Genomic DNA, 26750 nt, shown 5'->3' with positions numbered 1-26750 from the left:
CACTGACTCTCTCACTGGGGTACAATCCCACACACACTGACTCTCACTGGGGGTACAGTCCCACACACACTGACACTGGCTACGGTACAGTCCCACCCACACTGACTCTCTCTGGGGTACAGTCCCACACACACTGACTCTCAGTGGGGTATAGTCCCACATACACTGACTCTCACTGCCGTATCAGTTACACACACTGATTCTCTCTGGGGTACAGTGTTGCACACACACTGACTCTCTCAGGGGTATAGTCCCCCACACACTGACTCTCACTGGGGTACTGCCCCACATACACTGACACTCACTGGGGTACAGTCCCACACACACTGACTCTCACTGGAGTACAGTCCCACACACACACACTGACTCTCACTGGGGTTCACTCCCACACACACCGGCTCTCACTGGGGTACACTCCCACACACACTGACTCTCGCTGGTGTACAGTCCCACGCACACACACCGACTCTACTCACTCGGGTAGAGTCCCACACACACTGACTCTCACTCAGGTTCACTCCCACACACACTCCGACTCTCACTCGGGTACAGTCCCACGCACACTGACTCTCACACAGGTACAGCCTCACACACCCACTGACTCTCACTGGGCTACACTCCCACACACACTGACTCTCATTGGAGTACAGTCCCACACACACACACACACTGACTCTCACTGGGATACACTCCCACACGCTCTGACTCTCACTGTGGCACACTCACCACACACACCGACTCTGACTGGGGTACAGTCCCACACACACTGACTCTCACTTGTGTACGGGGTGCCACACACACTGACTCTCACTCGGGTACAGTCCCACACGCACTGACTCTCACTTATGTACGGGGCCTGCGCACACTCACACTCGCTTGGATAGGCATTTTCGATGTAGTGTTCCCAGTATCATCACGGACTGGTAATCCAGAGGGCACGGCTTCTGTTTTTAGCGAGTGTTATTGCATCATCTATTTCACTTAGTAAATTTAGAAGGAAATGGTCATCACAGAGCACACTTTTTCTGCAGGCGTATTGTCCCTTCTCTGGCCAAGGAGTCCTAAGGTCAAGTTTCACCTGCTGCAGAAGTGTGTCATAGTATCTGTGAAGATGTTTTTCGAAAGTGCCTACAAAAATCATCTCATTGATGGTGACCATAAAACTTCCACTGGCTTCTGAAAGTTTGCCTGGTTCACCACTATCCTTACCTGGTCTGGCCTGCATGTGACTCTAGACTCACAGCAATATGTGTGACTCTAAACTGCCCTCTCGGCACTTAGGGATGACAATTAATTGTCATCTCCCCCACCTGCCGTAAAATGATGTAAACAAAAGAATGAGTGTCCCACTGCACTGTCCGCTGTCAGTCTCTTGTTTTTCTGCTCTTTGGGCTGTAGGAGACACTACCGGAAGGTTCTGGCGAGCTTACTGATCATTCAGAAGAATTACCGAGCACACTTCTGGAGAAATGTCTTTTTACGTTTGCGCTCAGCAGCAATTGTTTTCCAGAAACATCGCAGAGGGCAGCTTGCTCGCCGTTTGTTCCTGCAGCTGAAAGCAAAGAAGCAGATGTTAGAGGAGCAACGGCAAGAGGAGGAAGAACAGAGAAGGAGAGAAGAGGAGGACAGACTGAAATGGCAAGAGGTGAACAAAGGGCTGCCGGGTGAGGATGTGAATCTGCAGCAAAAGGATGAAATGAGGTATGGAGTCTCCTTTTCAAACACACCACAGTGTCATACAGCCAATCAATAACAAGATGAATAATTTTCATTAGAACCATTTTCGTGGATTGAGGCATCTCAAGGTGCTTCATAGGAACATAGTAAACAAAACTTAACACTGAACACACAAGGAGACTAAATACTTTGTCACAGCAGTTGGTCATAGGAAGTGTTTTAACGGGGAAAAGAGAGGTAGAGGTGGAGAGATTAAGGGAGGGAATTTCTGAGTTTCAAGGCCCAGGTAGCTGAAGGCATGGCCTCCACCTGATGGAGCAGCAAGAATCAGGAAATGTTGAAGATGCTGCAATTAGAGGAATGCAGAGAGAGGACCATAAGCGATGGGAACAGAAGGAGGGCATTCAGCTGATCAAGCCGGCCAGTCAATGCCAGTGCATCTTGCCTTAGATAAGAGGCCCAAAACTATTTGCAGTGTTTCAGCTGTGGTCTGACTAGTGCCTTGTATAGTTTTAGTAAAACTGTGCGGCTTTTAGGCTCAATTCCCTTTGAAATAAAAGGCCAGCATTCCATTTGCCTTCTCTATTACCCACGATTGTCAGCTAGCTTTTTCTGACTTATGCACGAGGAATCAGTATCACTTAGTACTGTAGCTTTCTGCAGTCTTTCATCATTTAAGCAATTTTCACCTCCTGTATGCTTCCTGCCAATGTGCATTCTTTCATTTCTCCACCTTAGAGTCAGTCCGTCAAGTTATTGCCCACTTGTGTAGCCTGTCTGTATCCTTTTGTAGAGCCTTTGTGTCATCCTCACCAACTGTCTTCCAACCTATTTCTGTGTCAATTTGGCTGATGCATTCATTTTCCTCATCCAGGTCGTTAACATATTATAAATAGTCATGGCTCCAACCATGAATCTCCTGGCCCTCCATTATTTACAGGTTGCCATCTTAAAAATGCCCCCCTTATTTCAACTCATTCTTGTATTAGTTAACCAATCCTCTGTCCATGCTAACGCACAACATCCAATACCATGGGCTCTTATCTTAAGATATCACACATTATTTTAATTATCAACTAAACTAATTACTATCAACTCTAAACTATCAGTTATTAATTATCAAGCACCTATTGAAAACAGCAAGAAAGTACATTGACTGTTTCTCCTTTATCAATCTTCCTAGTTACCTCCTTAAAGAATTATAATACATTTGTCAGGCATAATTTCCCTTCATGAAGCCATGTTGACTCTGCTTGATTGTATTATGTATTTTGCAGGATTGTGTTACAGGCAATCAGAGTTAGGGAAGGGTGAGAGCATTGAAGGATTTGAAAATGAGGTTAAGAATTTCAAAGCCTAATCATTGTTTGACCCGGGATTAATGTTGCTCATGGGTGACAGGGAAATAGGAGTTGATACAAAGTAAGACCAGGGCAGTAGAGATTTTGATGATGAGTACTTGAGGGACCTCTTCTGGGGCAGGGATGACTTGTACAAGAGGGATGGGTTACACCTAAACTGGAGGAGAACCAATATCCTTACAGGGAGAGTTTCACAGGTAGTAGGGACTGCTGGAGAATCTGAGATAACAAGGTCAAGAGCTGGATGAACACAGTAGGCCAAGCAACATCAGAGGAGCAGGAAGGCTGATGTTTCGGGCCTAGACCCTTCTTCAGAAAACGATTTTCTGAAGAAGGGTCTAGAACGAAACGTCAGCCTTCCTGCTTCTCTGATGCTGCCTGGCCTGCTGTGTTCCTTCAGCCCCACACTGTGTTATCCTTACGGGGAGGTTCCCTAGTGCTACTCGGGAGGGTTAAGAGTGGCAGGAAGCTGGGAATCAAAGCAACAGATCAGCAAGTAGAGGGATTGAGAGGAAGATAGATGTCAGGACCAATAAATCAGAAAGAGAGGATAGGCAGAGACAGGTGAATGAACATGATGGTACTAATGGGCTGAGTTGTGTTTATTTCAACACAAGGAATGTTAAGGAAAGGCAGATGTGCTTAGAGCCTGGATCTACATGGGACAATGATGTTGTGGCCATGACAGAGATGTGGTTGAGAGTGGGACAGGACTGGCTGCTCAATGTTCCACAGTTTCATTGTTTTAGATGAGCTAGAGAGGAAGGTGAAAGAGGTGGAGGAGTTGCATTACTAATCAGGGAGAATGTTACATTTGAGCTTGGAATAGACATACTGGAGGGTTCATCCATTGAGGCAATATGAGTAGAGCTCCAAAATAAAGAAGGTGCAGTCATTCTGATAGGAATGGACTAAAGGGCCCCCAACAGCCACCAAGAGATTTAGGAACAGATATGTCAGGTGATTATGGAGAGATGCAGGAACAACAGAGTTGACAGAGTGGCTGACTTTAGCTTCCCCAATGTTCAGAGGCTTAGACAATGCAGAATTTGTTCGGCGCATCCGAGAGGTTTTCTTGAAATGTTGATGGTACAACAAGAGGAGGGGGCAGACTGGACCTTGTTATTACCTGATTGGCTGTCAGTTGGCAGCAGGGTGTGTGCAGAGATAAAGAAGGCAAATGGTATGTTGGCCTTCATTGTGAGAGGTTTCGAGTACAGGAGCAGGGATGTGTTGGTACAACTATACAGGGCCTTGGTGAGGCCACACCTGGAATATTGTGTTCAGTTTTGGACTCCTTTTCGGAGGAAGAATGCTCTTGCTCTTGAGGGAATGCAGTGAAGATTTACCAGGCTGATTCTGGGGATGGTGGGTCTGACGTTTGAGGAGAGATTGACACAATTGGGATTATTTTTGCTAGGGTTCAGATGAATGAGGGGGTGGGATCTCATAGGACTTACAAAATCCTAACAGGTTTGGAAAGGGTAAATGCAGGGGGGGTGTTCCCGATGGTGGGTGTGTCCAGAACCAGGGATCACAGTGTGAGGATCCGGGGTAGACCATTTAGGACGGAGATGAGGAGACCTTTCTTCACCCAAAGAGTGGTGAGCGTGTGGGATTCATTACCACAGGAAGTAGTTGATGCCAAAGCATTGAATGTATTTAAGAGGTGACGAGATACAGCACTTGGGGCGAATGGGATCAAAGGCTATGGGGAGAAAGCAGGATTAGGCTATTGAGTTGGATGATCAGCCATGATCATGAAGAATAATGGAGCAGGCTCAAAGGGCCGAATGGCCTCCCCGTGCTCCTATCTTCTATGTTTGTATTGGCTAATGAACCTGGATAGGTGACTGACCTTTCAGTTGGATGAGAAGTTTGGAAACAATGATTCTAAAGTTTCAAGATAGCTATGAACAAGGATAAGTCAGCACCTTGCGGGAAGGTACTAAATTGGGGGAGGGCAAATTACATCAGTATTAGGCAGGAACTAGGGAGTGTTAATTAGAAGGAAGCTGTTATCATGCAAGTCCACATTTGACATGTGGGAACTGTTTAAAGACCCACTGACGAGAGTTCAAGATCAGCATGTTCTCAGAAGGAGGAAGAATAAGGATGGCAAGATAAGTGACTCTTAGATAATGAAGGAGGTTATGAAATTAGTCAAAAAGAGGAAAGAACCAGACATTAGGTTTAGGACGCTGAAATTGGACAGGCCCTGTGAGGAATATAAGGAAAACAAGAAAGAACTCAAGCAGGGAATCAGGAGAGCAAAAAGAGGCCATAAAATGACCTTGACAACGAGGGTTAAAAAGAATCCCGAGGCATTCCGTAGATAAGGTGAGAATAAGAGATGTTAAGAAAGACAGCAGAATCAACGGAGCAGAAAACTCAAGAAGGGATCGTACAGTATGGCAAGTGAAATAGGGATTGATAGGAAGGGTGAGGGGAGAAACAAATTAAAGTATTATATATGAATGCACGAAGCATAAGAAATAAGGTGGATGAGCTATACATGCCATTGAAAGAACAGACTGACGAGCAGAGGGGGTCGGGTGGCCCTGTTGGTGAGGAATGATATTCAGCCCCTTGCGAGGGGGTCGTAGAATCAGGAGATGGAGAGTCAGTATGAATAGAGCTGAGGAATTCTAAGGGTAGAAATACCATAATGGGAGTTATCTACAGGCCCCCAAACAGTAGTCTGGATGTAGGGTATAAATTGAATCAGGAGTTGAAATTGGCCTGTCACAAAGGTATCACTACAGTTGTTATGGGGGATTTCAACATGCGGGTAGACTGGGAGAATAAGGATGGTACTGGACCCCAAGAAGGGGAGTTTGTGGAGTGCCTCCGAGTTGGATTCTTGGAACAGCTTGTATTGGAGCCTACCAGGGAGGAGGCAATCCTGGATCTGGTGTTGTGCAATGAACCGGATTTGATCAGGGACCTCTAAGTAAAGGAGCCATTAGGAGGTCGTGACCATAATATGATAAGTTTTAGTCTGCAGTTTGAGAGGGAGAAGGGAGAATCGGAACTGTCAGTATTGCAGTTGAATAAAGGGAACTATGGAGCTATGAGGGAGGAGCTGGCCAAAGTTCAGTGGTACAAAACCTTCGCAGGGATGGCAGTGGAACAACAATGGCAGGTATTTCTGGATATAATGCAGAAGGTGCAGGATCAGTTCATACCAAAGAGGAAGAAAGATCCTAAGGGGAGGCGGGGGCAGCCGTGGCTGACGAGGGAAGTTAAGGGCTGTATAAAAATAAAAGAGAAGTATAACATAGCAAAGATGAGTGGGAAGCCGGAGGACTGGGAAGGTTTTAAAGAGCAACAGCAGTTAACTAAAAAGGCAATATACAGAGAAAAAATGAGCTATGAAGGAAAACTGGCCAAAAATATAAAGGAGGATAGTAAACGCTTTTTTAGGTATGTAAAAAGAAAAAAAGTGGTGACGACGAAAATTGGGCCCTTGAAGTCAGAAACGGGTGAATTTATTATGGGGAACAAGGAAATGGCAGATGAGTTGAATAGGTACTTTGGATCTGTCTTCACTAGGGAATACACAAGCAATCTCCCAGATGCAGTAGTGGCTGAAGGACCGAGGGTAATGGACGAACTGAAGGGTATTTATATTAGGCAGGAAATGGTGTTGGATAGACTGTTAAGTCTGAAGGCTGATAAGTCCCCGGGACCTGATGGTCTGCATCCCAGTGTACTTAAGGAGGTGGCTGTAGAAATTGTGGGCGCGTTGGTAATTATTTTCCAAGGTTCTATAGATTCAGGATCAGTTCCTGCGGATTGGAGGGTGGAAAATGTTGTCCCACTTTTCAAGAAAGGAGGGAGAGAGAAAACAGGAAATTACAGACCGGTTAGCCTGACGTCAGTGGTAGGAAAGATGCTGGAGTCAATTATAAAAGATGAAATTACGACTCATTTGGATAGCAGTAACGGAATAGGTCAGAGTCAGCATGGATTTACGAAGGGGGAATCGTGCTTGACTAATCTTCTGGAATTTTTTGAGGATGTATCTATGAAGATGGACAAGGGAGAGCCAGTGGATGTAGTGTACCTGGACTTTCAGAAAGCCTTTGATAAAGTCCTACATAGGAGATTAGTGAACAAAATTAGGGCACATGATATTGGGGGCAAAATACTGAGTTGGATTGAAAATTGGCTGGCTGACAGGAAGCAAAGAGTAGTGATAAACCGGTCCCTTTCAGAAAGACAGGCAGTGACCAGTGGGGTACCACAAGGTTCGGTGCTGGGACCGCAGCTGTTTATGATATACATTAATGATATAGACGAAGGCATTAAAAGTAATATTAGCAAATTTGCTGATGACACAAAGTTGGGTGGCAGTGTGAAATGTGAGGAGGATGTTATTAGAATACAGGGTGACTTGGACAGGCTAGGTGAGTGGGCGGATGCATGGCAGATAATAAAATGTGAGGCTGGATGAACACAGCAGGCCCAGCAGCATCTCAGGAGCACAAAAGCTGACATTTCGGGCCTAGACCCTTCATCAGAGAGGGGGATGCGGTGAGGGTTCTGGAATAAACAGGGAGAGAGGGGGAGGCGGACTGAAGATGGAGAGAAAAGAAGATAGGTGGAGAGGAGAGTATAGGTGGGGAGGTAGGGAGGGGATAGGTCAGTCCAGGGAAGACGGACAGGTCAAGGAGGTGGGATGAAGTTAGTAGGTAGGAGATGGAGGTGCGGCTTGGTGTGGGAGGAAGGGATGGATGAGAGGAAGAACAGGTTAGGGAGGCAGAGACAGGTTGGACTAGTTTTGGGATGCAGTGGGTGGAGGGGAAGAGCTGGGCTGGTTGTGTGGTGCAGTGGGGGGAGGGGACGAACTGGGCTGGTTTTGGGATGCGGTGGGGGAAGGGGAGATTTTGAAGCTGGTGAAGTCCACATTGATACCATTGGGCTGCAGGGTTCCCAAGCGGAATATGAGTTGCTGTTCCTGCAACCTTCGGGTGGCATCATTGTGGCAGTGCAGGAGGCCCATGATGGACATGTCATCTAAAGAATGGGAGGGGGAGTGGAAATGGTTTGCGACTGGGAGGTGCAGTTGTTTGTTGCGAACCGAGCGGAACCAAAGCGCTTTGCAGAACACCTCCTATTCCATGTACGTCCACATGCTTATCCAATGACGACTTAAATGTACCTAAAGTTGGCGAATCTACTACCGTTGCAGGCAAAGCGTTACATTCCCTTACTACTCTCTGAGTAAAGAAACTACCTCTGACATCTGTCCTATATCTTTCACCCCTCAATTTAAAGCTATGCCCCGTCGTGCTCGCCATCACCATCCTAGGAAAAAGGCTCTCCCTATCCACCCTATCTAACCCTCTGATTATTTTATATGTTTCAATTAAGTCACCTCTCAGCCTTCTTCTCTCTAATGAAAACAGCCTCAAGTCCCTCAGCCTTTCCTCGTAAGACCTTCCCTCCATACCAGGCAACATCCCAGTAAATGTCCTCTGCACCCTTTCCAAAGCTTCCACATCCTTCTTATAATGCGGTGACCAGAACTGTACACAATAGTCCAAGTGCGGCCGCACCAGAGTTTTGTACAGCTTCACCATAACCTCTTGGTTCCGGAACTCGATCCCTTTATTAATGAAAGCTAAAACACTGTATGCCTTCTTAACAGCCCTGTCAACCTGGGTGGCATTCCATATGGAATGCTCTGCCCCAGAAGGCAGTGGAGGCTAACTCTCTGGATACTTTCAAGAAAGAGATGGATCGAACTCTTAAAGATAGTGGAATCAAGGATTATGGGGATAAGGCAGGATCAGGAATGCTGGTTGTGGATGATCAGCCATGATCATAATGAATGGTGGTGCTGGCTTGAAGGGCCGAATGGCCTACTCCTGCACCTATTGTCTATTGTCTATTGATACATTACTACCGGAAGATTGGAGGGAGGCAAATGTTGTTCCTCTTTTCAAGAAAGGGAATAGGGAAATCCGTGGAAATTACAGACCAGTCAGTCTTATGTCCGTGGTCAGCAAGGTTTTGGAAAGAATTCTGAGGGATAGGATTTATGACTATTTGGAAAAGCATAGCGTGATTAAAGGGAGTCAGCATGGCTTTGTGAGGGTCAGGTCATGCCTCACAAATCTTATTGAGTTCTTTGAGGAGGTCACGAGACAGGTTGATGAGGGTTGAGCAGTGGATAGGGTGTACATAGACTTCAGCAAAGCATTTGATAAGGTTCCCCACAGCAGGCTCATTCATAAAGTCAGGAGGTATGGGATACAGGGTGATTTGGCTGTCTGGTTTCAGAATTGGTTGGCTGACAGGAGGCAGAGAGTGGCTATAGATGGTAAGTATTCTGCCTGGAGGTCAGTGCTGAGTGGTGTCCCACAGGGCTCTGTTCTTGGGCCCCTGCTCTTTGTAGTTTTTATAAATGACTTGGATGAGGAGGTTGAGGGGTGGGTTAGTATGTTTGCTGATGACACAAAGGTTGGAGGTGTCGTTGATAGTATCGAGGTCTGTTGCAGGCTTCAGCGAGACATTGACAGAATGCAGAGCTGGGCTGTGTCATGGCAGATGGACTTCAACCTGGATAAATGCGAAGTCATGCATTTTGGAAGGTCGAACTTAAATGCTGAATATAGGATTAAAGGCAGGATTCTCGGCAGTGTGGAGGAACAGCGGGATCTTGGTGTTCAAGTGCATAGCTCCGTCAAAGTTGCCAACCAGGTGGATAAGGTTGTTAAGAAAGCATATGGTGTTTTGGGTTTCATTAACAGGGAACTCGAGTTTAAGAGCCGCGAGGTTATGCTGCAGCTCTACAAAACCCTGGTGAGACCACACTTGGAATATTGTGTCCAGTTCTGATTGCCCTATTGTAGGAAAGATGTGGAGACTTTGGAGAGGGTGCAAAGGAGGTTTACCAGGATGTTCGCTGGACTGGAGGGCTTGTCTTACGAGGAGAGGTTGACTGAGCTTGGACTTTTCTCTCTGGAGAGAAGGAGGAAGAGAGGTGACCTGATCGAGGTGTACAAGGTAATGAGAGTCATGGATAGAGTCGATAGCCAGAGACTTTTCCCCAGGGCAGGATTGACTGCCATGAGGGGTCATAGTTTTAGGGTGTTAGGAGGAAGGTATATAGGAGATGTCAGAGGGAGGTTCTTCACCCAGATAGTTGTGAGCGCATGGAATAGTTTACCAGTGGTAGTCGTGGAAGCGGAGTCATTCGTGACATTTAAGCGACTGCTGGACATGCACATGGACAGCAGTGAATTGAGGGGAATGTAGGTCAGGTTATTTTATTTTTGGATTAGGATTATTGCACAGCACAACATCGTGGTCTGAAGGGCCTGTACTGTGCTGTACTTTTCTATGTTCTATTAAATACAAAAGGATAAATTGGGAGAAGGTAGGACCACCCAAGGATAAAGGAGGTGATTTGTGCTTGGAGACAGAGGATGTGGCTGAGATCCTAATTGAGTACTCTGCCTCGGTATTCACTCAGGAGAAGGAAATGGGGAATCGTGGGATTAGTGCGGAGCATGCTAAAATGCTCGGGCATTTTGAGATGAAGAAAGAAGAGGCGTTGGGTCTCTTGCAAAGCATTCAGGTGGATAAGTCCCCAGGGCCCAGTGGTACACACTACAGAGAGGCAAGAGAGGAGGCTGTGGGAGGTTTGACCAAGATCTTTGCCTCCTCACTAGCTGCTGGAGAGTCCCAGAGGACTGGCGAGTAGCTAACGTTGTTCCTTTCTTCAAGAAGGGAAATAGGGATAATAGCTGGAAGCTATAGACTGGTGAGTCTTTGATCGGTGGTTGGGAAGCTATTGTAGAGAATTCTTAGGGATAGGATTTACGCACATTTGGAAAAGCATTGCCTAATTATGGACAGTTAACATGGCTTTGTGCAGGGCAGGTCATGTCTTACAAATTTGAATGAATTTTTTGAGGAGGTGATGAAGATGATCGATCAGGGTAGAGCAGCGGATGTTGTCTAACTTGGATTTTAGTGAGGGTCTCGACAAGGTCCTTCATGGTAGGCTCATCCAGAAAATTAAGATGCTTGGGACCCACAGTGACTTGGCTGCATGGATTCAGAATTGGCTTGGCCATAGAAGGCAGAGGGTAGTGGGGGAAGGGTGTTCTCCAGCCTGGAAGTGGTAAAGAAGGTGTATGGCATGCTTGACTTTATTGGTCAGGGAATTGAGTACAAGAATCAAGATGTCATGTTGCAGCTTTATAAGACTTTGCTTAGGCCACACTTAGAGTATTGTGTTCAGTTCTGGTCGCCATATTACAGGAAGGATGTGGTGGCTTTGGAGAGGATGCAGAAGGGGTTTACCAGGATGCTGCCTGGATTAGAGGGTATGAGCTATAAGGAGAGGCTAGAAAAACTCAGGTTGTTTTCTCTGGAGCGGCAGAGGCTGAGGGGAGACTTGATAGAAGTCTGTACAATTATGAGATGCATAGATGACGTCGACAGCCAGAATCTTTTTTCCTACAGTTGAAATGCCTAAAACAAGGGGACAGACATTTCAGGTGAGAGGGGACAGTTGAAAGGAGATGTGAGGGGCACGTTTTTTACACAGAGAGTGGTAGGAGTGTGGAACACACTGCCAGGGGGTGGTGGTGGATGCAGATATGACAGGGGCATTTAAGGGACTTTTGGATAAGCACATGGCTATGCAAGGAATGGAGGGGTAAGGACCAAGGGCAGGCGGAAGGGGTTAGTTTCATTTGGTGTCTTGTTCAGCACAAAATCATGGGCCAAAACGCCCGTTCCTGTGCTGTACTGTTCTATGTTCTGTGAGTTTAGAGGGTGGAATAAAGAAGAAAACCAGGAGTGAGTTGCAGAGTGACTCTGATTGTAATGAAGTGTGGATTTGGGTTTCACTAGTGGATGGGATGAGATAGAATCAGCATCAGTGATGTTTCAGCAGTTGCAACAGACTATCTCAGTGAGAGGACAGACTTGGGGTTGGAATGTTGTTCTCTCTTTCAATTAATTTTTCCTTTTCTTTCCGTGCAGATGTCAGGAAAGGCAAGAAACACCATTATCACCCAGCCAGGTAATGGACTGTCTGTTTCTCATTCCTCTAGCAAGCAGCACCTCCATTGTGGTCTTTCTGTTTCGTGGTGATTGGAGATTGAATAGGAAGTGTACGAACCGTACTCCCCTTCCTGATCTCCTCTTCTCTCCAATAGCTCTCCCCTTCCCCATGCACACAAACATTGTCTCTCGCCCTGTTACCTCCTCTCTCTGACACCTCCTTGCCCCTACCCATACTCTGTTCTCCCCATCACCCACCCCTTCCAATCTTCAGTGCTCTTGAGGCACCCCCTCCCCTGTGTTTACATTTTTAATTAATTCACTGTAATCTGTGGTGTAGGGATATTGTCATGAACTAGTCATCCACCCTTGGTTGATGTTCTGGCGTTCAAATACTCACCATAGCAGCTGGTGGAATTTAAGTTCAATTAATAAATCTGGAATTGAAAGCTGGCCTTAAAAATGGTTACCATGAAACTGTCAATGTTTTAAAACCTCACCTGGATCGTTAATGTACTTTGGGGAAGGAAATCTGTCATCCTTACCTGGTCTGGCATATATCAGACTCCAGACCCACAGCAATGGGGTTCTCTTTTAACAGCCCTCTATAATGGCCCTAGCAGGAGATATGAAGTACAAGGATCCAGAACCAGGGGTTACAGTTTGAGGAAATGGGGTAAGCTATTTAGGACTGAGAGGAGAACTTTCTTACCCAGAGAGTGGGGAGCCTGTGGAATTCGCTGCCACAGAAAGTGATTGAGGCCAAAACTTTGAATGTTTTCAAGGAGGAGTTAGGGATCAAAGATTATGGCGAGAAAGTTGCAACAAGGAACTGAGTTGGATTAACAGCCTTGATTATATTGAATGGCAAAGCAGACTTGAAGGGCCAAATGGCTAACTGCTCCTCTTATTTTCTGTGTTTCTGGGTAACTATGGGCAATCAATAAATGTGCAATGCCCACATCTCGTCTAATGAATAATTTTTAAAACAGCCCCCGTCATGTGGCCCTGAGCCTCAAAATGGGTGTAGCGCGGGCAACAGCCATTGCCTTCTCTCTGATTCTGCTTTCTCACTGGATTTCTCCCTATTACCTCCACAAGATCCTGTCCCAGATCTGTCCACTATGCTCAGTGTTTTAGGTGGAAGATTTTGCAAAATGGATAATTAAAATTGTGTTGTGTGTCCTTTCTTTAGCTCAGTGAAAGCACGCCGTTGGTGGAGCAGGAGAATGATGTCGAAGTGCTGTCAGATTTGGCGCAGGCGGAGAGGAAACAAATACAAGAGATAGTGCGTCTCGAGCATGAAATCCAACGGTTGCAAAATGGAAGGGGATTGAGCTGTGGGAATGCCATCTGTGCTCTATCACGGAGAGAGATGGAGAGCCAACGTAAGGAGGAGATCAGACGCTTGGAGAAGGAAGCATCCAGAGTGGCACAGGAATTCCTGGAGTTGCTGAACTTCGGAGGGTTGGATGAGAGTGTCCGGAGTGTTGAGCAGTCTCCATCGAGTAGGGACAATCTCTGCAGTAGGAGCTGCATTGGGCAGTGTCCTGAGCAGGAGCTGGACAAAGAATTTCAAACTGATGAGGAAATGTCAACAGTGACGTATACAGGTCAGAATGATGGATCAACGAGTCAAATGCAAATCAGTAACTATGTGCAGGACAATGAGTATGTGAGCTTGCCTTTGTCCATTGAATCACTGGAGGAGAGAGAGAATCCCCAGGATAGGAGAGGCAGCAATCGGAGTCCACTGTGGGAGAGTGAGGAAATCTCAAACACTGGGCCTGGCTCTCTCTACGCAACTGACAACAGTGAAGAACCGATTTACAGTCTCCCCCCTGATGTTGAATCAGATTATGATCATGATGAGTTTGATGATCCAGTTACAAATCATGGCGAGTCACAGGACAGTTTGAAAATATCCAACTTTAATCCCAGGAACATGGGGATGTGTCGCTGCAGCACTGACTCGGTGAGATATCGACTCATAAAAAAATCATTGCAGGTCTGCACACTTCAGTTTTCATCAGGAACAGAGAAGCTGCTACCTATTCGACGGGACAGAGCGGTGTTTGTAGGGAATGGGAATCATAAGGCAGTGACCTGTTTTAGAGAGAATTACATTTACACAGTGCCTGTGCACCCTATACCCTCTCACAGAGCCTGAGCTCCCTCACAGTCCCTGTCCTCATAGACCCTATACCACCTCACAGGCCCCAATCTTTGTTACAAAGGATCTGGGTTTGGAGTGAGTGTGAGGTGACATAACAAAATGGAATAAAGAGAAGGCCATTCAGCTCCACAATACTGTTCCAGCATTCAATTACATAAGAACATGAGAACTAGGAGCAGGAGTAGGCCAGCCAGCCCCTCGAGCCTGCCCCACCATTTAATAAGATCATGGCTGATCTTTTTGAGACTCAGCTCCACTTACCCGCCCACTCACCATAACCCTTAATTCCTTTACTGTTCAAATTACATTATGGATGATGTGAATCTTGACTCCATTCAGCCACTTTGGTTCTGTTATGTCAATCCCTCCTTGCTTTAACTAAAAATAACCTGCCACAGCTTTGTCTACTGCAGCCCCTACGTTATTTGGGGCTCACGTCTAGAAATCCACTCGTGCTTGTGTGAGGGAATAGTTCCTGACTTCACCCTTGATCTTGACTTGAATGTTGTACTTGTTCTGATATCCCCCTGCCCACTGGAAGAGATGGTTTCTTCCTGTCCATTGATGGAGTGAGAGAAGTAAAAGCAGTGCAGGACGGATTCTAAACAGGATCATAAAATAATCTCTGGGACTGACGGAGCACTGGTCTTCAGATCCAGACATCTAGAATACAAGGGGATAGAATATTTTCAGATGAACCAAGCCTTGGTTAAACCACACCTGACTGGGCCACTGGGGGCAGTGCTGAGCACACCTGACCGGGCCACTGGGGGCAGTGCTGAGCAGACCTGACCAGGCCACTAGGGGCAGTGCTGAGCACACCTGACCGGGCCACTGGGGGCAGTGCTGAGCACACCTGACCGGGCCAGGGGGGCAGTGCTGAGCACACCTGACCGGGCCACTGGGGGCAGTGCTGAGCACACCTGACCAGGCCATTGGGGGCAGTGCTGAGGGCACCTGACCAGGCCACTGGGGGTAGCGCTGAGCACACCTGACCAGGCCACTGGGGGCAGTGCTGAGCACACCTGACCAGGCCGGGGTCAGTGCTGAGCACACCTGACCAGACCAGGGGGACAGTGCTGAGGGCACCTGACCAGGCCACTAGGGGCAGTGCTGAGGGCAGCTGACCAGGCCCGGGGGGGCAGTGCTGAGCACACCTGACCAAGCCACTGGGGGCAGTGCTGAGCACACCTGACCGGGCCAGGGGGACAGTGCTGAGGGCACCTGACTGGGCCACTGAAATCCTCCCTTTTGAATATGCTGATCCCATCCCTTATTACCAGAATAAGTCCGCCTCTTTTTCTTTCTTGTCTGTCTTTCCTAAACATCCTGCTTTTTCCCCATGCCCTTTTGCCCCGGTGAAGTTCCGGAAGACTGGAGCGTGGCTAATGTTGTTCCATTGTTTAAGAAATGGAGCAAAGACAAGCCAGGGAACTACAGGCCAGTGAGCCTGACATCAGTGGTAGGCAAGTTATTGGAGACGATACTGAGGGACAGGATCCACCAACATTTGGATAGTCAAGGTCTGATTAGGGATAGTCAGCACGGATTTGTGCGCAGGATAACGTCTGACAAATCTTTTAGAGTTTTTTGAAGAGGTAGCCAAAAGGATAGTTGTGGGTAGGGCAGTGGATGTTGTCTATATAACAAGGTCCTGCATGGCAGGCTAATCATGAAGATTAGATCATATGGGATCAAGGAAGAGCTGGCTAATTGGATTCAAAACTGCCACAAGGGTCGGTGTTGGGGCCTTTGTTATTTATTATTTACATAAATGATCTGGATTTTAATGTACAAGGCATGATTAGTAAGTTTGCGGATGATACAAAATTAGGAAGTATCGTTGATAACAAAGAAGATTATCAAAGATTACAGAGGGATCTTGATCAGATGGGAAAGTGGGCTAAGGATTGGCAAATGCAATTTAATACAGATAAGTGTGAGGTGTTGCACTTTGGAAGGTCAAGCCAAGGTAGGACATGTATAGTAAATAATAAGGTCCTGAGAAGTATTGTGGAACAGAGGGACCTAGGAGAACAAGTACAAAGTTTGGTGAAAGCGGCCTCACAGATAGCAGGGTGGCGAAGAAGGCATTTAGCATATTGGCTTTCATTGGTCGAGATATTGAGTATAGGAGTTGGGATGTTATGTTACAGTTGTATAAGTTGTTAGTGAGGCTGCACTTGGAGTATTATGTACAGTTTTGGTCACGCTGTTGTAGGAAAGGAAAGAGATAGTTAAACTGGAAAAATGTGCAAAGAAGATTTATGAGGGTGTCGCCAGGACTAGTAGGCCTGAGTTATAGGGAGAAGTTGGCCGGGATAGGACTTAATCACCTATGTTCCAAGGAAAGAGGGGTGACCTTATTGAAGTGTATAAAATCATGAGGAATAGGATAGATAGACAGATAGGGTGAATGTATGTAGTCTTTTTCGCAGGAATGGGGAATGGAAAACGGGAGGACATAGAGTGGGAAAAATTAAGATCGACCTGAGAGGCAATTTCTTCTTACAGGATAGCAGCATTAAAAAAAATTTGGATAGGTACATCGATGGGAAGAATTTAGAAGTGATATGGACCAAATATGGGCAATTGGAATTAGCTGAGTGGGCACCATAGACCAGTTTGGACCAAAGGGCCTGTTTCCATGTTGCAATACTCTCTGACCCCTTGCAGCCTTTTGTCCTAAGAGTTATATCTAAGTCCATCTTGAAAACATTCAATGTTTTGACCACAATGGCTTTTGCTGGCAGAGAATGCCACAGGCTTGCTACTGTCTACAATGAAGATGTTTTTCCTCATCTCAGTCCTAAATGGCCTACCCTATGGCCTTAAGCTATGATCCCTGGTTCTGCATTCCCCAGCCATCAGGAACATTCTTCCTGCACTTACCCTGTTTACTTCTGTTAACAACTTCATATGATTCCCCCTCCACCCGAATGTTCTTTTAAATTCCGGTGAATATAGCCGTAACTGATACAGTTTCTCGTCATATATCAGTCCTACCACCCCATCAATCAGTCTGGTTAAATTAAACATGCAATTTATTTTCATGCTCCTTTCTCAGTTTGACCCAAATTCATGGATGCTCATGCTGTCTCAGTCTCATTGTGGTGAAGTCTCCATCATTCTGACCAAGTGGTTTACTCTGACCTGATTAGGAAAGGGAGGTGGGGAGGGTCAGGAAGAGAATTCCATAACTTGGGTCCATGCAGCTAATGCCAAAGTGATTACTATCAGGAAGAGTTATAGAACTAGGATCAGGGAAGTACTGAGATAATGGAGGCTTATAGGGCAAAAGGGGTTTAAAAAGATCGGGAGGGGTGAGGCCACGGAGGAATTTGTAAACACACATGAAAACTTTTAACTTGTGTCGTTGCTTTACCAGTTTTTGATGACATTGAGTTTCTGCGGGGATAGAATGCAGGAGAGCAGCTGGGAGCACATTGGAATAGTTGAGTCTTGAAGGAGAAAAGGCTTGCGTGAGGGTTTCAGCAGCAGATGAGCTGAGGCGGGGGGTAGAGCTGGATGTTGTTATAGAGGTAGAGAGAGATGGGTCTTAGTGATGGAACATCTATGAAGATGTAAGGACAGAAATTGTTCTCAGAGTGTAAAATGTTACCTATGTTTGAATAGTCTGGTTCTACCAGGCAGAGGGATGGGTTTGAAAGTGGACACCTGAGACACTGGCTTCAGTTTTCCCAATGTTTGGTTGTAAATACAGTATGTCATTGGAAACTGTTTCTAGTGACTGGAGTACTGGGACCAGTTGACACAGATTGAAGCCATTTGTCAAAAGAACCAGGTGGTGGTGGAGGTGGGGTATTGAAGGTGGTGGGTTGGGATGGGGTGGGGAGGAAGTTGGGTATAGCGGTGTCTACCACTGGTGGAAGCAAATTCAATAGGAACTTTCACAGAGGAATTGAGGGAAGAGCAAAGGTGTGTGAGAAATAATTGTACAGATCTTTCCAAGAGCTGGCACAAGTTAGAAATGTTGATTGGCCACTTACTGTGATTGTTTTGTTTAAATGCATAGTTTTAGCAATGTTCTACACCAATGATTGGATCCTTGGACATTATATTTCAATACTGACAATCATAGAAACTCCAATTCTGGTTCAAAATGTGAAGCAGGCATCAGGGAGAAAACACCAGCACAATTAGGAAGTGTTGCAATATAAAATTCATGCAACTCTGTTTCTAATTAAGATGTTGCAAATGGTATTCTCTTCTTTGACTTTACTTGTAGGGCAGGTTAGCAGAAAAGCATCATTGCATATTGATACAGCCTCATGTGCAAAGCACAAAGTCAGCACCAACAAGGAAGCTTCTACGTTAGAGTTAGATTGAAGGATAATTTTTATTAAATATTCGATAACCCTTATCGAATTGGGAACTGCTGAATAAACATTAATATCTCAAAACATATCAAAAGCTTAAAAACTGCAACTCTGAGAACTTTTGCCAATTATAAATGTTCTCAATGAAGTAACTGGCACCATATTATACAATGGCAATCGTGCTGTGAGCTCTCACCCTCAGAATGCCAGTGGGTGTTCTCTCCCCACTGTCCTTCCCCACACTAAACTCTGAGGTTGTGGAGAGGGCAAACAGTTTCTGGGATCAAACTATTCAGAGGAGTTTCTTGGATTGCCCAATGCAGGGTATTCTGGCATCATGGATAACAAAAGCTCCTATAAGTATATAAAAAGGAAGAAACAAGACAAGATGAATATTTTCTCCTTAGAGGATGAGATTGGGAGTTAATAGTGGGGAACTGAAATGGCAGAGGCACTAAAGTTCTTTGAGAAGGTGACCAAACAGGTAGATGAGAGTAAACCGGTTGATGTGATGTATATGGATTTCAGCAAGGCGTTCGATAAGGTTCCCCACAATAGGCTGTTGTACAAAATGCAGAGGAATGGGATTGTTATTGAGGTTATGCTGCATCTGTACAAAACTCTGGAGCAGCCGCACTTGGAGTATTGCGTACAGTTCTGGTCACCGCATTATAAGAAGGATGTGGAAGCTTTGGAAAGGGTGCAGAGGAGATTTACTAGGATGTTGCCTGGTCTGCAGGGAAGGTCTTACGAGGAAAGGCTGAGGGACTTGAAGCTGTTTTTGTTAGAGAGAAGAAGGTTGAGAGGTGACTTAATTGAAACATATAAAATAATCAGAGGGTTAGATAGGGTGGATAGGGAGAGCTTTTTTCCTAGGAGGATGATGGCGAGCACGAGGGGGCATAGCTTTAAATTGAGGGGTGAAAGATATAGGACAGATGTCAGAGGTAGTTTCTTTACTCAGAGTAGTAAGGGAATGTAACGCTTTGCCTGCAACGGTAGTAGATTCGCCAACTTTAGGTACATTTAAGTCGTCATTGGATAAGCATATGGACATACATGGAATAGTGTAGGTTAGATGGGCTTGAGATCGATATGACAGGTCGGCACAACATCGAGGGCCGGAGGGCCTGTACTGTACTGTTATGTTCTATGTTCTAAATCAATACTCTGTCTCAGTTTTCATGGTGGACTAGTACAATCCCAATAGTAACAGGTAATGCAGAGTTTATAGAAAGGGAGGAATTTGCAATGGTGATCATCACTAGGGAAATACATTGAGGAAACTTTTGGCATTAAAGAAAGTTCAGTCTCTAGAGCCTACATCCCAGGGTCTTAAGGGAAGTGGCAGCAGAGATAGTGAATCCACTGGATATAATACTTCAAAATTCCCTGGATGCAGAAAACATTCCAGTGGTTTGGGAAAATGCCAATGGAACTCCTTTATTCAAAAAGGGAGGGAAGTAGAAAGTAGGAAATCGTAGGCTACTTAATTCCAAATGACACATGTTAAAGTTGTTGGAATCCATTGTTAAGAAAGTAGTAAAAACCAAAAGAACTGCGGATGCTGTAAATCAGGAACAAAAATAAAGTTGCTGGAAAATTTCAACAGGTCTGATAGCATCTGTGAAGGCAAGAAACAGAGTTAATGTTTCGGGTCCTGTGACCCTTCTCAACTTTGTTAAGAAAATAGTATTGGGACACTTAGAAAATTAAAAAAACAATCCATTAGAATTAGCATGGTTTTATGAAAGGTAAATTGTGGATGTGAGTTTGCTCGCTGAGCTGGAAGGTTAGTTTTCAGACGTTTCATCACCATTCTAGGTAACATCATCAGTGAGCCTCCGACGAAGCGCTGGTGTTATGTCCCGCTTTCTATTTATCTTTTAGGTTTCCTTGGGTTGGTGATGTCATTTCCTGTGTTGGTGATGTCATTTCCTGTTCTTTTTCTCAGAGGATGGTAGATTGGCTCCAAATCAATGTGTTTGTTGATGGAGTTCCGGTTGGAATGCCATGCTTCTAGGAATTCTCGTGCGTGTCTCTGTTTGGCTTGTCCTAGGATGGATGTGTTGTCCCAATCAAAGTGGTGTCCTTCCTCATCTGTATGTAAGGATACGAGTGATAGTGGGTCATGTCGTTTTGTGGCTAGTTGATGTTCATGTATCCTGGTGGCTAGCTTCCTGCCAGTTTGTCCAATGTAGTGTTTGTCACAGTTCTTGCAAGGTATTTTGTAGATGATGTTCGTTTTATTTGTTGTCTGTACAGGGTCTTTTAAGTTCATTAGCTGCTGTTTTAGTGTGTTGGTGGGTTTGTGGGCTACCCTGATGCCAAGAGGTCCGAGTAGTCTGGCAGTCATTTCGGAAATGTCTTTGATGTAGGGGAGAGTGGTTATGGCTTCTGAGCCTGTTTTGTCTGTCTGTTTGGGTTTATTGCTGAGGAATCGGCGGACTGTGTTCATAGGGTACCCATTCTTTATTTTTCATCTGAAAACGAACCTTCCAGCTCAGCGAGCAAACTCACATCCAGAACCTCAACCTGAGCTACAAATCTTCTCAAAACTCGCAAGGTAAATTGTGTTTAACTGATTTGCTAGACTTTGTCAAAGATATAGCAAGCAATGTGAATAATGGGAATCCAGTAAATGTAGTGTATCTGCACCTCCAGAAGGCATGTGATAAGGTGCTGCACAAAAGGTTGGGTCACTGTGTCTACGCCATCCAATAAACACCAAAACAACATTAATCCCATTTACAAACTGAAAGAATTGCTGTAAATCAGAAATAAGAGCAAAAATTACTGGAAAAGCTCAGCAGGTCTGGCAGCATCTGTGGAGAGAAATCAAAGTTAATATTTTGGGTTGAATGATCCTTACTCAAAACAAATCCCATTTACTTCCATTTGGCCTATTTTGTCCTGGAATTTCAAGTGTTCATCCAGCTGCTTGTTAAATGTTGCTTCCACCATCCTCTCAGGCAGCATGCTCCACATTTCTACTGCCCTCTGGAGGAAAAAATGTTTCCTCAGCTCCCCTCTAAGCCACTTGCTCCTCATCTTAAATTTATGCCATCTGGTCTCAGACACATTTGCCATGGGGAAAATATTCTCACAATCGACCCTGTGTGTGCCTATCATAATTTTTTATCCCTCAATTAGATTCCCCCTCAGCCTCCTCTGTTCCAGGGAAAACAAACCCAGTCTTCCAGTCTCTCTTTATAACTGAAACTTTCAATCCCAGGCAACATCCTGGTGAATCTCCTCCATAACCCCCCTCCAGTTCAGTCACATCCTTCTGATAGTGTGGCAACCAGAACTGCACACAATATTTCATCTGTAGCCCAAGCAATGTTTATAAAGTTGTAAAAGGACTTATTTGCTCCTATATTCATTTGTGCAGCACGGTGTCTCAGTGGTTAGCACTGCTCCCTCACAGCGCCAGGGACCCGGGTTCCATTCCAGCCTCGGGTGACTGTCTGTGTGGAGATTGCACATTCTCCCTGTGTCTGCAGGGGTTTCCTCCCACAGTCCAAAGATGTGCAGGTTAGGTGGATTGGCCATGCTAAATTGCCGGTAGTGTTCAGGGGTGTGTAGATTAGGTGGGTTATAGGGGGATGGGTCTGGGCAGGATGCTCTGAGGTACGGTGTGGACTTGTTGGGCCGAAGGGCCTGATCCACACTATAGGCATTCTATGATTGACTCTATGCCCCAGCTAATAAAGGCAAACATATGATATACCTTCTTCACCAGTGTGTTGACCTTCAGAGATCTATGGACTTGTACACCAAGTTCCCATTGTTCCTCAGTACTCCCTAGGCACCTACCATTCATTGTCTAAGTCCTTCTGTCATTAGATCTCACACTTAGTGGGATTAAATTCCATCTGCCATTGCTCTGCCCAATTTACCAGCTGATCAATATCAGACTGTAGCCTGAAACCATCTTCCTCACGATCAATTGACACCTAGATCTAGAACGAGGGGTCATAGTTTCAGGATAAGGAGTAGCAGATATAAACAGTGGAAAAAGTGTAACTAACCTTAAAGATCAACCTGACTATCTTTTGTGGACCCACAGGAGATGGATGAGATCCTAAACAAATGTTTACTGTAGAGAAAGACATAGAAGCTAGGGTACTTGGGGAAATGAATAGCGATGTCTTGAAAAGAGTTCACATTACAGAAGTAGTGATGGAGGTCTAATATATATAAAAGTAGATAATTCCCCAGGACCTGATAAGATGTTTCCCAGAACATTGGAGAAAGCTAGGAAGGAGGTTACTAGTCCCCTCGGTGCGATATTTGTGTCATCAGTAGCCAGGGGTGAAGTACTGGAAGACTAGGGGTTGGCTAACATGGTGGTATTATTTAAGAAAGGCTGTAAGGAAAAGCCAGGGAACTGTTAGACTGGTGAGCCTGACATCAGTGATGGGTGAGTTGGAGTTCTGAGGGACAGGATTTACATACACTTGGAAAGGCAAGGACTGATTAGGAATAGTCAACTTTGCTTTGTACATGGGAAATCATGTCTGACTAACTTGATGGAGTGCTTTGAAGAAGGGTCAAAGAAGATTGAAGGCAGAGCGGCTGACAAGGCCCATATGGACTTCATCAAAGCATTCAACAGGGTTCCACTTGGTAGACTAGTTAATAAGGTTAGAGCACATGATATTCAGAGGGAACAAGCCATTGGATTCAAAATCGGCTCAAAGGTAGAAGGCAGAGGGTGGTGGTGGAGAGTTGTGTTTCAGACTGGAGGCCTGTGACCAGCGGTGTGCCACAAGGATTGCTGCTGGGGTCCACTGCTTTTTGTCATTTATACAAATGACTTGGATGTGAGCATACAAAGTATGGTTAGTAAGTTTTCAGATGACACCAAAATTAGTGGTGTAGTGGACAGTGAAGAAAATTATCTTAGAGTGACAGGTGGAATTTAATTTAGATATGTGAAGTGTTGAATTTTGGAATAGCAACCTAGGGCAGGACTTATATAGTTAATGGTAGGTCCCTGGTGAGTGTTGCCAAGCAAAGAGACCTGGGGGTGCAGGTGCATTGGTCCTTGAAAGTGGAGTCTCAGGTGTAGAGGTGATGAAGAAGGTGTTTGGAACACTTGCCCTCAGTGGTCAAAATTCTTAGTATAGGAGTTGGAATGGCATGTTGAGGGTGTATGGGATATTGGTGGGGCCATTTTTAGACTACTGCGTACACTTCTGATCACCCTTCTATGGGAATGATGCTAAACTTGAAGGTGCAGAAAAGATTTACAAAGATGTTGCCAGGACTGGAGAGTTTGAGTTCTAGGGAGAGATTGAATCGACTGGGACTACTTGCCCTGGAGCGTCAGAGGCTGAGGGGTGACCTTATAGAAGTTTATAAAATCATGAGGGGTAGGGATAGGGCGAATAGCCAAGGTCTTTTTCCTAGGGTGGGGGAGACCAGAACTGGAAGGTGTAAGTTTAAGGTGAGACAGAAAAGATCTAAAAAGGAACCTGATTGGTAACGTTTTCATGCAGAGGGTGGTGCGTGTATGGAATGAGCTGCCAGAGGAGGTGATGGAGGCTGGCACAATTACGACATTTAAAAATAATCTGAATGGGTACATGAAAGGGACGGGTTTAGAGGGACATGGGAGAACTGCTGGCAAATGGGACTCGGTTAGATTGGGATGTTTGGGTGGGGTGGAAAAGTTGGACTAAAGGGTCTGTTTCCATTATATATGGCTCTGTGAGGTGGAATCACTTCTCTGAAAGGGTTGTAAATCTATGGAATTCACTACTGTAGAGTGCAGTAGACACTGGGAGACTGAGTAGGTTTAAGAAGGAGATAGACCATTTTTGAATGAATAATGGGTTGAAGGATTATGGGAAGGGTTATGCGGGCTGGAAAGTGGAGTTGGGGCTGATATGAGATCAGCTATGGTCATATTAAATGGTGGAGCAGACTTGAAGGGCTGAATTGCTTACTCCTGCTCCTAACCCTTATGTTGTTAGAATGTTGTATGTGGGGCTTCTGAGATCACGCATTCTCTCTCTTTCTGGACAGTTTATGGACAGCGAGGAGGAGCTTGACCTGCGAGCAGATACTGACGAAGAGTTCAACACTTGTCGAGTGCCCATTACCAGTGGGTCCAGGGCCCCATACTTCCATGGTTACTTGTACATGAAAGGTGAGCTAATGTGTGGATCACAATACTGGGAGCAGAGAGTCTGTAATACCGGGGGTAGGACTCAGTCTTCCAGGCACTGGGGGAAGGCTTCAATCCCTTTGGGCACTGGGGCGAAGGTCCTTCTCCCAGAGGGCAATACAGGGTAGGCCCAGTTCCACAGGTACCAACGTTGTAGGAAGGGCCCTGACCCACAGGGCTATGAGGGGAAAGGTTACCGGGATTGTTGGGGATTACCCTTTGCCCTTTATTTCCATTGTCCTTGTCTGACCTTTGACCTTTGACTTGTTCAGGAGGCCTGATGATCCCATGGAAACGGCGCTGGTGTGTTCTAAAGGATGAGACCTTCATGTGGTTCCGAGCCAAGCAGGAGGCCCTGAAGTCAGGCTGGCTGTACAAGAAAGGTGGTGGCATGTCCACGCTATCGCGCAGGAACTGGAAACGCCGCTGGTTTGTGCTGCGAGAAACCCGGCTCATGTATTTTGAAAATGACAGCGAAGAGAAGCTGAAAGGGACAATCGATGTCCGAGGGGCAAGGTGAAACGGCTACCTGTTCAGTCAGCTGTTCTATGGCATGAAGACCCTGCCCTCCCCACTCCCCCTGATCAACCACCACCAACACTGATTGTCATTGAGGGCCCATTTTCATAACATAACACAGGACATGACCAAAGTGGATTGGGAGCCGCCAGTTTTGGAATATGCACATCAGAGCAGTAGGAGCATTCAAAAGGGTATCATGAGTGTAAGGCCAACATGATCCCGTAGAGGAGATGTCTGGGACCAGTGGGTGCACAGATGTCTGGATGTCAAAGGAAGTACAAGCTTGGATAAGAAAAAAAGCAAGGCTCATTGCCAATACTGAAGGCTCAAAACACAGGTGCCCTTGAGGAGTATAGAAAATACAAGGTGTAACTTTAAAAAAAGGAGAGAATTAGGAGAGATGTAAAAACAGCAGGTGTTGTGGTGGGTGGTTTTAACTTCCCTTATATTGACTGGGCTGACAAAGTGGTGGGAGCTTGGATGGGGCAGTGTTTGTAGGGACGATTCAGAAGTGTTTCTTGATTCAATATGTAAACGAGCAGTAGTCTTGGAGGGGATTTAAGAATTTCTGTTTACCCACAGGGTTATGAGTACTCGAGTAACTGCCTTAATTTTCAACACTTTTAAATACGGGATCTTGTATGGTTTTAAACAGAGTTCTGGATTTGTCCCACCACCTTCAACAATTTGTGTATGGTTATCTCACACCCCCAGCAGAATTTTCTGTTCTGAACCCCTGTAGAATTGTGCCATATACTTTAATCTGCATCTCCTCAATTTCTTGAAACCTCACAGCTCTCTAGACTGGATTTTACCTACCATGGATCAACAATCTCCCCTGCCTGATGATGCATTCCTGATTCCTGTCCTCGAGCGCAGGAACAGGCCCTTCGGCCCTTCAAGCCTGTGCCGATCCAGATCCTCTGTCTAAACCTGTCGCCTATTTCCCAAGGATCTGTATCCCTCCGCTCCCTGCTCATTCATGTATCTGTATAGATACATCTTAAATGGCACTACTGCTACCTCTACCACCTCCACTGGCAATGCGTTCCAGGCACCGACCACCCTCTGCGTAAAGAACCTTCCACGCATATCTCCCCTCTCACCTTGAAAATGTGACCCCTAGTAACTGAGTCCCCCACTCTGAGAAAATGCTTCTTACTGTCTACCCTGTCTATACCTCTCACGATTTCGTAGACCTCAATCAGGTCCCCCCTCAATCTCCATCTTTCTAATGTAAATAATCCTAATCTACTCAACACCTCTTCATAGCTAGCACCCTCCATACCAGGCAACATCCTGGTGAACCTCCTCTGCTCCCTCTCCAAAGCATCCACATCCTTTTGGTAATGTGGCGACCAGAACTGCACACAGTACTCCAAATGTGGCCGAACCAAAGTCCGATACAACTGTAACATGACCTGCCAACTCTTGTACTCAATACCCCGTCCAATGAAGGAAAGCAT

At 45.7% G+C, this 26750-nt stretch overlaps 1 protein-coding gene across 1 annotated transcript in view; it reads left to right on the top strand.

Moving 5' to 3' along the window:
• The window catches only part of LOC125454312 (unconventional myosin-X-like), a 286482-nt gene that overhangs the window by 154068 nt on the left and 105664 nt on the right, over positions 1 to 26750 (top strand). Inside the window, exons 23-27 of the mRNA XM_059647628.1 lie at positions 1399 to 1701; positions 12048 to 12087; positions 13264 to 14043; positions 24621 to 24744; positions 25035 to 25278. Coding sequence (XP_059503611.1) covers positions 1399 to 1701; positions 12048 to 12087; positions 13264 to 14043; positions 24621 to 24744; positions 25035 to 25278 — 1491 coding nt within the window. The remainder of the gene's footprint in view (positions 1 to 1398; positions 1702 to 12047; positions 12088 to 13263; positions 14044 to 24620; positions 24745 to 25034; positions 25279 to 26750) is intronic.

The sequence above is a fragment of the Stegostoma tigrinum genome, chromosome 7 (assembly GCF_030684315.1).
Source record: "Stegostoma tigrinum isolate sSteTig4 chromosome 7, sSteTig4.hap1, whole genome shotgun sequence".
Lineage (NCBI taxonomy): Eukaryota > Metazoa > Chordata > Chondrichthyes > Orectolobiformes > Stegostomatidae > Stegostoma > Stegostoma tigrinum.
This window is presented reverse-complemented; position numbering and strand designations above follow the sequence as displayed.